This window comes from Ranitomeya variabilis, chromosome 2 (assembly GCF_051348905.1).
Source record: "Ranitomeya variabilis isolate aRanVar5 chromosome 2, aRanVar5.hap1, whole genome shotgun sequence".
In the NCBI taxonomy this organism is placed as follows: Eukaryota; Metazoa; Chordata; class Amphibia; order Anura; family Dendrobatidae; genus Ranitomeya; species Ranitomeya variabilis.
The window spans coordinates 759,927,165-759,939,456 of NC_135233.1; the positions used below are offsets into that span (position 1 = coordinate 759,927,165).

Below are 12,292 nucleotides of genomic sequence, written 5' to 3' on the forward strand. Positions count from 1 at the left end.
TGGATCAGAGATACCGTCTCGGGCCTGGGGACTGTATCCGCTGGAATCGTCGCCGGCCGTGTGGTTTTTGCAGACCCCCGACTGCGTTGAGACTCTGATCGTCCGCTGCTACTGTGCTGTACAGAGGAAGCGTTTCCTTTTCGCTGATGCTGTAAGTGCAGACGCCGCTGCACTTGTGTCTGCTCAGGTAATCGCTGGACAGCTTCCTGCATAACCTGCTGCTCGTTTTCGCTCATAGTGGCCTCCGCACTGTCTGGTGCACCGGAGTTTGAATTTGCCACACTTTCCGTTTGCTGGGCGTTTCTTTTATTGTATTGTGCCGGCGACACCGGAAGTGACGGTCCGCGCATGCGCCCGCCCAACTTCCGGTTCCCTAGTTCGCCGGCCTCACATGAGGGAATGTAAGCGCTGGGGCACCGGCGCGCGCGCACTAGCGTTCCGTTGTCGGCCGGTAATGACGCCGGCGCGCGCGCACTAGCGTTCAGTTGTCGGCGCTTTTGCGGTAATGGCGCCTGCGAGCGCATACCAGCGCTTGCGGTCGGCGCCTGCACCTGACTTGGCGGTAATGGCGCCGGCGTCTCTGCCCACGGGTGTCTCCCCGAACTTAGCTGGGCTTATGGAAAGATAGCTGCCGCTACCTCCATGTTATTTGTAGAGCCCTTCGGTGACCGCCGTCGCCCGCTCCTTCATGCCCCCCCCTTTTTTTTTTTCCGAGGAAGGCAGACTTGATCCTTTCACTGCCTTCCCCTCACTCACCCATGAGGCCCGCCGACCTCTGTAGTGGTGCTTCAGGCAAGGGAGAAAAAAAGGGGAAAAAAACGCTTGATCCAGCCGTAACAGGGCGCCCCCTGTCATGAAGTCGACTGCACCAGCCCCTGGAATCCCACGAAGATCCTTCAGGTACGTGCTGTAGGTTCCCCGTCAGGGACAGGAAACCAACTGATGTGGGAGAGAGGTACGCCCTTTTTCACCTGTAGGTTTCCTGTCCCTGGGGGCGGACCCCTCTCTCCGTGGTGCCATCATGGGGATAGAGAAATCTGCCATTTCAGTGCCCAGTACGTTATGCCCAGCTCATGCTTCCCTAAATTAAGGGGGGTTGCATCGCTACAGTAATGCAAAACCCCAGAAGAAGGCAGCGCGCCGAAACACACGTTGGGGACGAGTGGCACCCACAGGATTCTAGGCACGTTCAGGTAATTGTTACAATTTCACTTAGACGTCTCTTAGCTCGGGGGTTTCTTTCAGATGTGGCATACAGCCCTTTTGGAGGTATTCTGCTTTGGTTCAATTCCGTCAAGGATTTACACTATACATATGCTTCACTGCATGCATTGATGTATATTACCTTACAGCAATTCATTTATTTTCTATATACCTGTTGGTGCCTGTTTTTTTTCTGTCATTCCACTTAGTTTGGCTTACCCCTGTCACATCCCTATATATTTCTGTGTTTATGATTTTACATTGTTCATAATAAAGCTTTGATATTTTTATATTATTTGATTCCTGATGGCGCTTTCTCGTTATGATTTCTATAGTTATTTAGCACTGAATCTAGTTGACTTTATTGTACACCTTCACACTTTTTGGTGGGTGTAGGCCTTGTTTATAGCTTTAGAAATGCCAAACCTGTGGATGCTAAATGTGGTTCAGGCACACTGTGGGGCTCAGAAGGGAGGGGACCATTTAGATTTGGTAGTGCAAAAATTTGTTGGATTTCTTTAGGGTGTGAAAAGTTATATCACTTTTCCAGAGCCTTTGTACTACCAGTAACATGGAAGCCCCCTATATTTCTACTGACCGATGACCAGGTACGGACTGGGGCTGAAATTCAGCACTGGCATTTAAAATCCCACAGGCCCATGTTGTCCCCATACCCAAGCACCAGATGGGATATATTACTAATATTACCCTGGATGGAGGAAAGCAAGATTTACTACAAGACCAATATTTCTAATGATACCTGTGGCCTGCTGGGGTAAGTGACGAAGTCAGCGAGTTTGTGCTCCATCGCAACTCTTAACAGTATGGTAATCACAAGAACACCAATTCTGTTAACAATGTAGCAGACAAGGCGGCCCACGACCCGACAGGCCCTTCTGGCATTTGCCAGAATTGCCAGTCCAGCCCTGCCGATGACTGACCTGAGTGTGGACTTTGTTTTTTGTGGATTGATTTGAAGCTTGTATTCGGAACATTTTACATAACATTTTGGATCACATTTACCCTGTGCCCTACGCTGAGCACTTACTTTGGGGTTTCCATCTAAATCTCTGAGTGACGTGATCCAGATGAAACCCCCGAAGGATCCATTCACTATAATTAGGCAGCAGAGTTAGTCTGGACTCTGTTCAGCGGTGTCCTTCTTTTAAGAGGTGCAGAAAACTGTTGCGGGCTACGCTTTTATGCATGCCTAAAAAGACAGACAGCGCCGGATCATACGCTATATGGCGTCCACAGTGCCTCCATCTGCCTCATTATAGGGAATCTACCGCAGGGGGTTCTGTCTGAATCACATAAATCAGAGATCTACACGGAAACCCAACTGTAAGCGCTCAGCGTAGAGCGAAGGATATATGTGAGCTGAGCCTTACTGCGATATTTGGGAGGCAGAATAAACAAATCAGTGGTAGGTCAAGAATTGGTTTTATTCAATTTTTATGCCGTTCCTGGTGCGGTATAAATGATTGGGCTACTTTATTCTTCAGGTTGGTACGATTACAGTGATACGAGATTTATATCTTTTTTACGTTTGGATGCTGTCACACACTAAAAGTTGCTTTTTTTGCAAAAAACAAGTAGAATATTTCACCAACTTTAACACTAAATGTCACATATTATATGAATAACAAACCATCACTTTTATTCAAAGATATGTTAAAAAAAGAGTAATCTATAAACAGTCATAATATAGTGGCCAACACATGGTCACTCACCTAAAGAAAAAAAAACAAACAAAAAAAAACAACAACACACAACAGAAGGTATAGATGCGCTCTATTAATGGCCTAGAGTGACCCTGCCTAACTGCGGAGGTTGGTACCCTTATCCTGCGCAGTGGCGCCCCCGCTTGAACTTCGGCTTGCCCTGTCTGACACTGTAGGGCCCTAACAGGGAAGATAAGGTAGAAACAAAGAAAGCGTTCAACTATGATCTTCTATAGTGGTTGCATATAATGTGCATAACCCTAAAGGCCAACATATAATGAAAAGAAAAAAAAAAAACTCAAAAAGAAACCAAAAAAAGTTTGCTACATGGAACCAACTTGTCCTTACCTTGCTGCGGAGGTTGGCACCCTACACCTGCGCAATGGTGCCAACCTCTGCAGACTAAGAGACATGTTGACATTTTATTGACACCATTTTCAGGTACATAACATTTTTTGATCGCTTTCTATTCTGATTTTTGGGAGGCAGAATGAACAAAAACCAGCAATTCAGGAATTTATTTTATTTTTTCATTCTGTTCACGGTGTGGTAAATTGATAACACAGCTTTATTTTTCGGGTCAGTATAATTACAGTGATACCACATTTGTATCTTTTTGTTTTGTTTTTTGTTTTGTGGCTCATACACAATAAAAACTATTTAATAGAAAAAAAAGAATTGTTTAAGCATCGCAATATTCTGAGAAATATAGCTTTTTTATTACTCTACTGACTGAGATGTATGGTGGCTTGTTTTTTTTTTTGCGGGGCTAGATGACGTTTTCAGATATATCATTTCTATTTACATTTGACTTTTTGATTGCATTTTATTCCGCGTTTTGTTCGGTGGTATGATGAAAAAGCACACAGTGTTTTTTAGTTATTTTTTTCACTGTAGGGGTTAACTAGTGAGACATTTTATAGATTAGGTTGTTCCAGACATGGTGATACCAAATATGTGAAAAAAATGTTTTTTACATAAATATATGTATTTCTGGGTATAATATTATCTTCATAATTTTTTTACATTATTTTGTGATTTGTTTTTTAAATTTACTTTTTTACTTAATCCCTGTAGGGGACTTTAACCCCTTCATGACCTTGGGATTTTCAGTTTTTCAGTGTTCGTTTTTCGCTCCCCTCCCTCCCAGAGCCATAACTTTTTTATTTTTCCGGCAATATGGCCATGTGAGGGCTTATTTTTTGCGAAACAAGTTGTACTTTTGAACGACATCATTGGTTTTAGCATGTTGTGTACTAGAAAACGGGAAAAAAATTCCAAGTACGGTGAAATTGCAAAAAAAGTGCAATCCCACACTTGTTTTTTGTTTGGCTTTTTTGCTAGCTTCACTAAATGCTAAAACTGACCTGCCATTATGATTCTCCAGGTCATTATGAGTTCATAGATAAAAAATAACCTAGTCATGTTAGGTGTCTAAGTGGTGAAAAAAAATTCCAAACTTTGCTAAAAAAAAATAATATAAAAAAAAAAAAATTGCGCCATATTCCGATACCCGTAGCGTCTCCATTTTTCATGATCTGGGGTCGGGTGAGGGCTTATTTTTTGCGTGCCGAGCTGGCATTTTTTATGATACCATTTTGGTGCAGATACGGTCTTTTGATCGCCTGTTATTGCATTATAATGCAATGTCGCGACTACCAAAAAAAAAGTAATTCTGGCGTTTCGATTTTTTTTTCTCTACGCCGTTTAGCGATCAGGTTAATCCTTTTTTTTTTTTTTTAATTGATAAATCGGGTGATTCTGAACCCGGCAGTACCAAATATGTGTAGGTTTGATTTTTTTTTTTAATTGATTTATTTTCAATTGGGCGAAAGCGGGGTGATTTAAACTTTTATATATATTTTTTTTTTCACATTTTTTTTTACTTTTTTTTTTTTTTACTTTTGCCATGCTTCAATAGCCTTGATAGGAGGCTAGAAGCTGGCACAACGCGATCGGCTCTGCTACATAGCAGCTGCTATGTAGCTGAACTGCAGGTGTACCATGAGCGCCGACCACAGGGTGGCGCTCACAGCAAACCGGCATCAGTAACCTAGAGAGGTCTCAAGGACCTCTATGGTTACTATGCAGAAGCATCGCTGACCCCCGATCATGTGACGGGGTCGGCGATGCGCTCATTTCCGGCAGGATGCGCCGGTTAAATTCCGTTTGACAGCGGCATTTAACTAGTTAATAGTGGCGGGTGAATCGCAATTTCACCCGCCGCTATTGCAGGCACATGTCAGCTGTTCAAAACAGCTGACATGTCCCGGCTTTGATGCGGGCTCACCGCCGGAGCCCTGCATCAAAGCAGGGGATCTGACCTCGGACGTACTATCCCGTCCGAGGTCAGAAAGAGGTTAACTTTCATTACTCTGCTAGCTGGTATAATGCAGTATTACAGGGACAGAAGCCTCTTAGACCATGCTCCAAGCAGACCACAGTCACTGGCAGGCTCGGAGGTAGTCACGATGACCTTGGAATTCCATGATGACAACTGGACATTCACAATGTCATGGATGTGCTGCTTGGAATGGAGAGGGAGTCACCTTCCCCCCCCCCCCCTCCCCCTTGTCCCAAATGTTGCGGTCAATATCGATCTCGGCATTTAGGGGGTTAAACACTCAGGGGCAGTGCCCGCACCGTTCCTAGAATTGACAACCGAGGCAGAGTTCCCAATGACTATCACCCTGGCACGGCCCCTGTGCCACACACGAACGCCATGACGTACCTATACATCATTAGTCGGGAACCCCTATCCGACCATGACATTTAAGTACGTCAAATGACATGAAGGGGTTAACCCCTTCAAGACCCAGCCTGTTTTTACCTTTCTGACCCTGCCAATTTTTACTCTTCTGACCACTGTCACTTTATGAGGTAATAACCCTGGAAAATTTCAACGGATCCTGGTGATTCTGATATTGTTTTCTCGTGACATATTGTACTTTGTGATAACGATAAAATGTCTTCAATATGACTTGCGTTTATTTGTGAAAAAAATGGAAATATGGCGGAAATTTTGAAAATTTAGCAATTTTCAAACTTTTAATTTTTACACCCTTAAATCAGAGAGTCATATCACACAAAATAGTTAATAGATAACATTTCCCACATGTCTACTTTACATCAGCACAATTGTGGAAACAAAATGTATTTTGTTAGAAATGTATAAGGGTTAAAAGTTGACCAGCGAGTTCTCATTTTTTCAACAAATTTTACAACACCATTTTTTTTTTTTTTAGGGACCACACACATTTGAAGTCACTTTGAGGGGTCTATATGAAAGAAAATATCCAAAAGTGACACATTTCTAAAAACTGCACCCCTCAAGGTGCTCAAAACCACATTCAAGAAGTTTACTAACCCTTCAGGTGCTTCACAGCAGCTAAAGGAACGTGGAAGGAAAAAAAATGAACATTTAACTTTTTAGTCACAAAAATTATCTTTCCGCAACAATTTTCTTTATTTTCACAAGTGTAAAAGGAGAAAATGGACCACAAAAGTAGTTATGCAATTTCTCCTGAGTACGCTGATACCCCATATGTGGGGGAAAACCACTGCTTGGGCGCATGGCAGAGCTCAGAATGGAAGGAGCACATTTTGACTTTTTGAACGCAAAATTGTTTGGAATTAATAATTTGTGGACGTGTGGTATGCTTTGAAACAATCCTTAAAGGGACTCTGTCACCTGAATTTGGCGGGCCCTGTTTTTGGTCCGATGGGCGGTGTTTTTATAGGTATTTTGCTGTGTTCCGGGACATAGTGCGCTGGCGCATCCGCACTAATGCTTTTCGGCTTTGCCCGCAGTTGGGCAAAGCATACTGCACGTGCGCAAGGCAAGATTGCATTGCGCACGCGTGTACTACGGAGGAAAACAACTGCAATTCAAGACACTATTGCAGCCAGCGGGAAAGGAAGGGGTGAATAAAAGACCTGAAAACACCGCCCATCGGACCGAAAACAGGGCCCGCCAAATTCAGGTGACAGGTTCCCTTTAATGCAGAGGCCAGGTTTCTCAGGACAGGTTTCACAATGTTAAGGTGTGTCCTTTCGGATTCCCCTCTTGGAGCATACTCTGCACCGTTTTTGTGATCGTCCTGTCCTCGCTGTTTGGGGAACCTGTCCTGGAAAATGTTGACCTGGGACAATACGGGCACTATCAGATTCAGAAGTACTGGGACCCTCACCTCCCCGAGTGCCAAACATTAGGGCCTTGATGACTTCCTCCTGAAACTGAAGGAAGGTTCCCGTATTGCCTACAGATCGGGACAGCACAAAAGCATTGTACATTGCCATCTGTACAATGTGCACGGCCAATTTTTTGTACCATACTTTGGCTTTTCGCATGGCACTGTATGGTTGGAGGACCTGATCTGAGAGATCTATGACCCCCATTTACCGATTGTAATCCAGGATACAATCTGGCTTTGGGACTTGTGTTGTGGTCCCACGAACAGTGACAAGGGTGCTATTGTCACGGTGTATGGTGGTCAGAATAAGGACATCCCTTTTGTCCTTATACTTGACCACCAGCATGTTGTCGCTGCACTGGGCTCCGCTTTCCCCTTTTCTCAGCATTTGCCCAATTAGCGGCTTAGGGAGGCCTCGCTGATTTTTTTCACACGGTGCCACATGCAGCTGTACCTCTGGCAGAGAGCGCCTTGAAGAGTGGGATGCTGGTATAAAAGTTATCAATGTAGAGGTGATAACCTTTATCCAGCAGTGGGTGCAGCAATTCCCACACAATTTTCCCACCCACCCCCAGGACGGGCCATGCGGAATACCGGTGTACTGTAGAAAATATCAGTACTCCAGTACTGATGAATCTCTGTTTTTTTTTTTCATTATGCCCATATGCAGCACAATTCCCCAAAATGTCTCAGCTGCATTTACGGGGATCCATCTGGCGTATGATGACGTGGGATTTTGGGTGAAAAATTGTTGGGCATACAAGTTCGTCTGGGATACCATAAGATTTATTATTTCCTCACTGAAAAATAATTTGAAGTTGTCAATTTCAGTGAGGCCAGTGGTGTCAAACTGGATTCCTGAGATGATGCTGAAATCCGGAATGACGGACTGATAATTTTTGGGGGGTGCAATCCATATAGGATTGACTGCTGCAGGAGTTGCCTGGGTCCTAGGGCGCCTTGTCACCTCACCAGATGAGGAGGAGGAGGAATAGAGGAATGTGGGATCTTCCTCACTGGCCGAATCAGTGTCGGACGCAAGGATGGCGTAAGCCTCCTCTGGTGAATAGACCCTTGTTGACGAATGGGCCATATTTTTTTTTCCCCAAACCTCGGGGATGTGTATGTAAGTGGTGCTTTTACACGTGTAATGTGTGGGGCTTGTGTAATAGGGTACAATTTATTATAAAAAACAGAGAAAAAAAAAAGTAGAGATAAAATGTAGAAAAGAAAAAAAATGAAAAGAAAAATGAGATGTAAAAAAAAAAGTTCGTTTAAAAAAAAAAAAAATTAGACGTTCACTACACTAATGCCCTCCCTATAACTTTACCCGCCGCAAATAATTATTTTTTACAATAGAAAAACGGACGTCAGCAACAATGTGATGTACGCTCCCCTAATGCACTAGAAATTCCTTGGCGATAGCAACAAACACTGACGCAGGCAAAACCGAACACACTACCTATAAAACTACTCTATACGATTTTTTTTCTATAAAAGATCGGTCGTCACTAACGCTGTGACGCCGGCTATGCTACCTTGCTACGTCTAAAACTACAACTGTACTAACTACCATTATTTTTTTCTAAAAAAAATAAATAAATAAATATCGGATGTCACTTAGGGTACTGTCACACTCTGCAACTTTCCAACGATCACGACCAGCGATACGACCTGGCCGTGATCATTGGAAAGTCGTTGTGTGGTCGCTGGGGAGCTGTCACACAGACAGCTCTCCAGCGACCAACGATGCCGAAGGCCCCGGGTAACCAGGGTAAACATCGGGTTACTAAGCGCAGGGCCGCGCTTAGTAACCCGATGTTTACCGTGGTTACCAGCGTAAAAGTAAAAAAAAAACAAAAAAAAACAGTACATACTCACATTCCGGTGTCCTTCAGGTCCCTTGCCGTCTGCTTCCCGCACTGACTGAGTGCCGCCGTAAAGTGAAAGCAGATCACAGCGGTGACGTCACCGCTGTGATCTGCTCTTACTTTCCGGCCGGGAGTCAGTCAGAGCGGGAAGCAGACGGCAAGGGACCTGAAGGACACCGGAATGTGAGTATGTACGTTTTTTTTTTTTTACTTTTACGCTGGTAACCACGGTAAACATCGGGTTACTAAGCGCGGCCCTGCGCTTAGTAACCCGATGTTTACCCTGGTTACAAGCGAACGCATCGCTGGATCGCTGTCACACACAACGATCCAGCGATGACAGCGGGAGATCCAGCGACGAAATAAAGTTTCAAATGATCTGCTACGACGTACGATTCTCAGCGGGGTCCCTGATCGCTGCTGCGTGTCAGACACAGCGATATCGTATGGATATCGCTGGAACGTCACGGATCGTACCGTCGTAGCGATCAAAGTGCCACTGTGTGACAGTACCCTTAGTGGATCCACCTCACCAGGTGAGCCTTAGAACCGACAGATACTTCAAGGCATCTGTGGCTGCTCTTCTGATTACCCGGCAGGGGGCAACATCAACATTGCAGCGTGACGCACTTTGACGTCTCATCAGGAGGGTTAGGGTACCGTCTCACAGTGGCACTTTGGTCGCTACGACGGCACGATCTGTGACACTCCAGCATCGCACCATTATCGCTCCAGCGTCGTAGACTGCGGTCACACTTTGCAATGCATGGCGCTGGAGCGATAATTTCATGACATATTTGCGATGTAGAAGCCATTGGTTACTGTGCACACATCGTATACAATATCGCTGAACGCTGAAGATTGAGGCAGGAGATCGCCGGGTTGATCACACTGGCCACCAATGGATTCTTTTCTCAGGTGAGACACAGCATGCCAAATCTGAGGTAAAGATGGTGTGCAGGGCGGTGATCGCTATTTTAAATTAACCCCTTTGGCGCTGATTGGCTAGAAGCTACTGTTCAGCCAATCAGCACCATAGGGGTTAATCTGGTGAGGTGACGTGGGGATCACCCCAGCCACTGTGACGGCTGGGATTGGTGCTACGTCACTCAGCACAGATCACAGCCGGTCACATGCTTTTTTTTTTTTTTCAATAACTTTATTGTCACATTGCTGTGATTGGCTGGTCAGAATTGCCAGCCCATCACAGCAATCGCCGATGTGGAGTGGCGGTGCAGCCCCCCGGGGCTATGTGCAGAGATGGTCTGCTGTCAGGGTCAGCAGCCATCAGAACCCGGTCACCGCACGATGCCGCACTGTGACTGGAAAATGGCGGTGCTGTACTAGTACTGCTCTGGGCAGAAATGCACCTCCCGCAGAGCAGTACTAGTACGGCGGAGGTCGGGAAGGGGTTAAAGCATTCAACATTGACAACATGATGCCTAAATCTCAATCTACCAGGTAAAGGATGCCAACAGTGTGGGCCCCACACAGAAAGCATGATGGGGGGAGAATAGTATGGGGCTCAGTTAATTCTCGTCATACAATAATGAACAAAAATAAAATGAAAACCCCTCCCACCAAAGAAAAAAAAAAAGTTTGTCACCAATCTGCATTGTATTAAACAGTAGCAACGTAGACGAAGGATGAAAAGCAAACTGAGTGACTGACCTTATTAAGCTTTTGGAGAGCTCAATGACCAGCTCGTCTGGAGCATCTGGAACGTGTTTTCTTAAAATATCTTCAATTTCGTCCAGAGACATAAATGGGACCTCACGCTCCTTTGGTTTATCTGTTGTAAATTGGTAATAAACACAGAAAATACAACATCATTAAGGTGTCACATCTTACCAGACCAGCACATGTAGGATTTATCAATTTTACTACTCTCAAAAAAACGACCATGTTTAATGACTCCTTATAAATAAGAAGTAATATGTATCCTGCTATGAAGGATGTGTACACTGGCAAACAGGCCAAAATGGAAGTCACTGGATACAATGAATTACAAATCTGAGCTGTGCCAGGGACTATAACTGGCCACGAAAATATCTAGAAATGCATGTTATGTTATGGGTTATTCAAATCTCACCATTCCCTGTAAATATACAGCATGAAACATACTTGTGCTAGCAGTCTGGGGCTCCTCATCACTGTCTTCATCTTTCCTTAATTTTTTCTTAGTCTTTTTTATCTTGATCTCTCTGGCATTGCTACAACCACTTCCTCTGGTGCTTCCACTGCCCTCTGGAAGAAAGAATGGAGAAGTCGTTATGACGCAACTGTATAAGTGGTTAATGGGCACTGGATACAATGGCGTGTTGCTTAAACGTCAAAGATTTTGTTCTATCATTAGGTATCATTACTATGTAAAATTACCTAATGTGGAAATATAAAGAAAAGGGGATTTCAGCAAGATTACATTTTTCCAGCTCTATTCATTCGGATATATTTCTGTTCTGCGCTGAATCCGTTTATTAGCATCACAGATGGGATTAGATCCCATTCTGTGGGAAGAAAAACCATTCCCAGAAAAAAAAAAAAACATGAAAAAAAGTCAGTGATTGTATACACTGCTTCCTGTGAGCAAAGCCTATAATGATTTATGTGTGAGTATTCCGTATATATACAAATAAATGTATACCAAAGAATACAGAGGCACACTATATTCGCTAAGACTCCGTATTGTCCAAAAGATTTATGCACATGTGTAAAAAATGCTGCAAAGTAAAAAGCGTTCAAAAATAGAAGTGTCAATAGTTTATTTATACCAATTACCAAAATGTAAAGTGAGTGAACAAAAGAGAAATCTATATTAAATCAATATTTCAATATCAGCATCAATTCTTCTTGGTCCACTTGTAGACAGTTTTTAAAGAAACTCCACAGGGATGTTGTTCCAGACATCTTGGAGAAGCACAGATCTTCTGTAGATGTAGGCATGCGCAAATCCAGCTGTCTCTCCATTAGATGATGTTGAGTTCAGGCCTTAGTGGAGGAATATCATCAATGTCAGGACTCATTCTTCTTTACGCTGAAGATAGTTCTTCTTGAAATTGACTGTATGATTGGGGTAGTTGGCCTACTGCAGAATAAATTTAAACCAGATGCCTCCTGATGGCAATGACGACACCAAGAAATGGGTAACGTTGCAGACTGTGGACACAGTGGCTGGCCAAGGAATCTTAAAGTGGAGCAAATGAAAGACACGCCATGTTTACTTCCCTCCGAGATACGAATATGTCCACCAGTGCCATCAGCTCAGAACTGGTAGCAACCAGCAGAATGTAGCTGGATCCAG

At 44.0% G+C, this 12,292-nt stretch overlaps 2 protein-coding genes across 3 annotated transcripts in view; one reads left to right on the forward strand and one right to left on the reverse strand.

The window, feature by feature from the left end:
- The window catches only part of LOC143809899 (uncharacterized), an 848,616-nt gene that overhangs the window by 301,522 nt on the left and 534,802 nt on the right, over positions 1-12,292 (forward strand). The window lies entirely within an intron of this gene.
- The window catches only part of UFL1 (UFM1 specific ligase 1), an 84,460-nt gene that overhangs the window by 30,087 nt on the left and 42,081 nt on the right, over positions 1-12,292 (reverse strand). For both annotated transcript variants that reach the window (XM_077289701.1, XM_077289702.1), the window contains exons 12-13: positions 11,116-11,238; positions 10,663-10,783 (exon numbers count right to left, since the gene is read on the reverse strand). In XM_077289701.1, the coding sequence (XP_077145816.1) occupies positions 10,663-10,783; positions 11,116-11,238 (244 nt within the window). The remainder of the gene's footprint in view (positions 1-10,662; positions 10,784-11,115; positions 11,239-12,292) is intronic.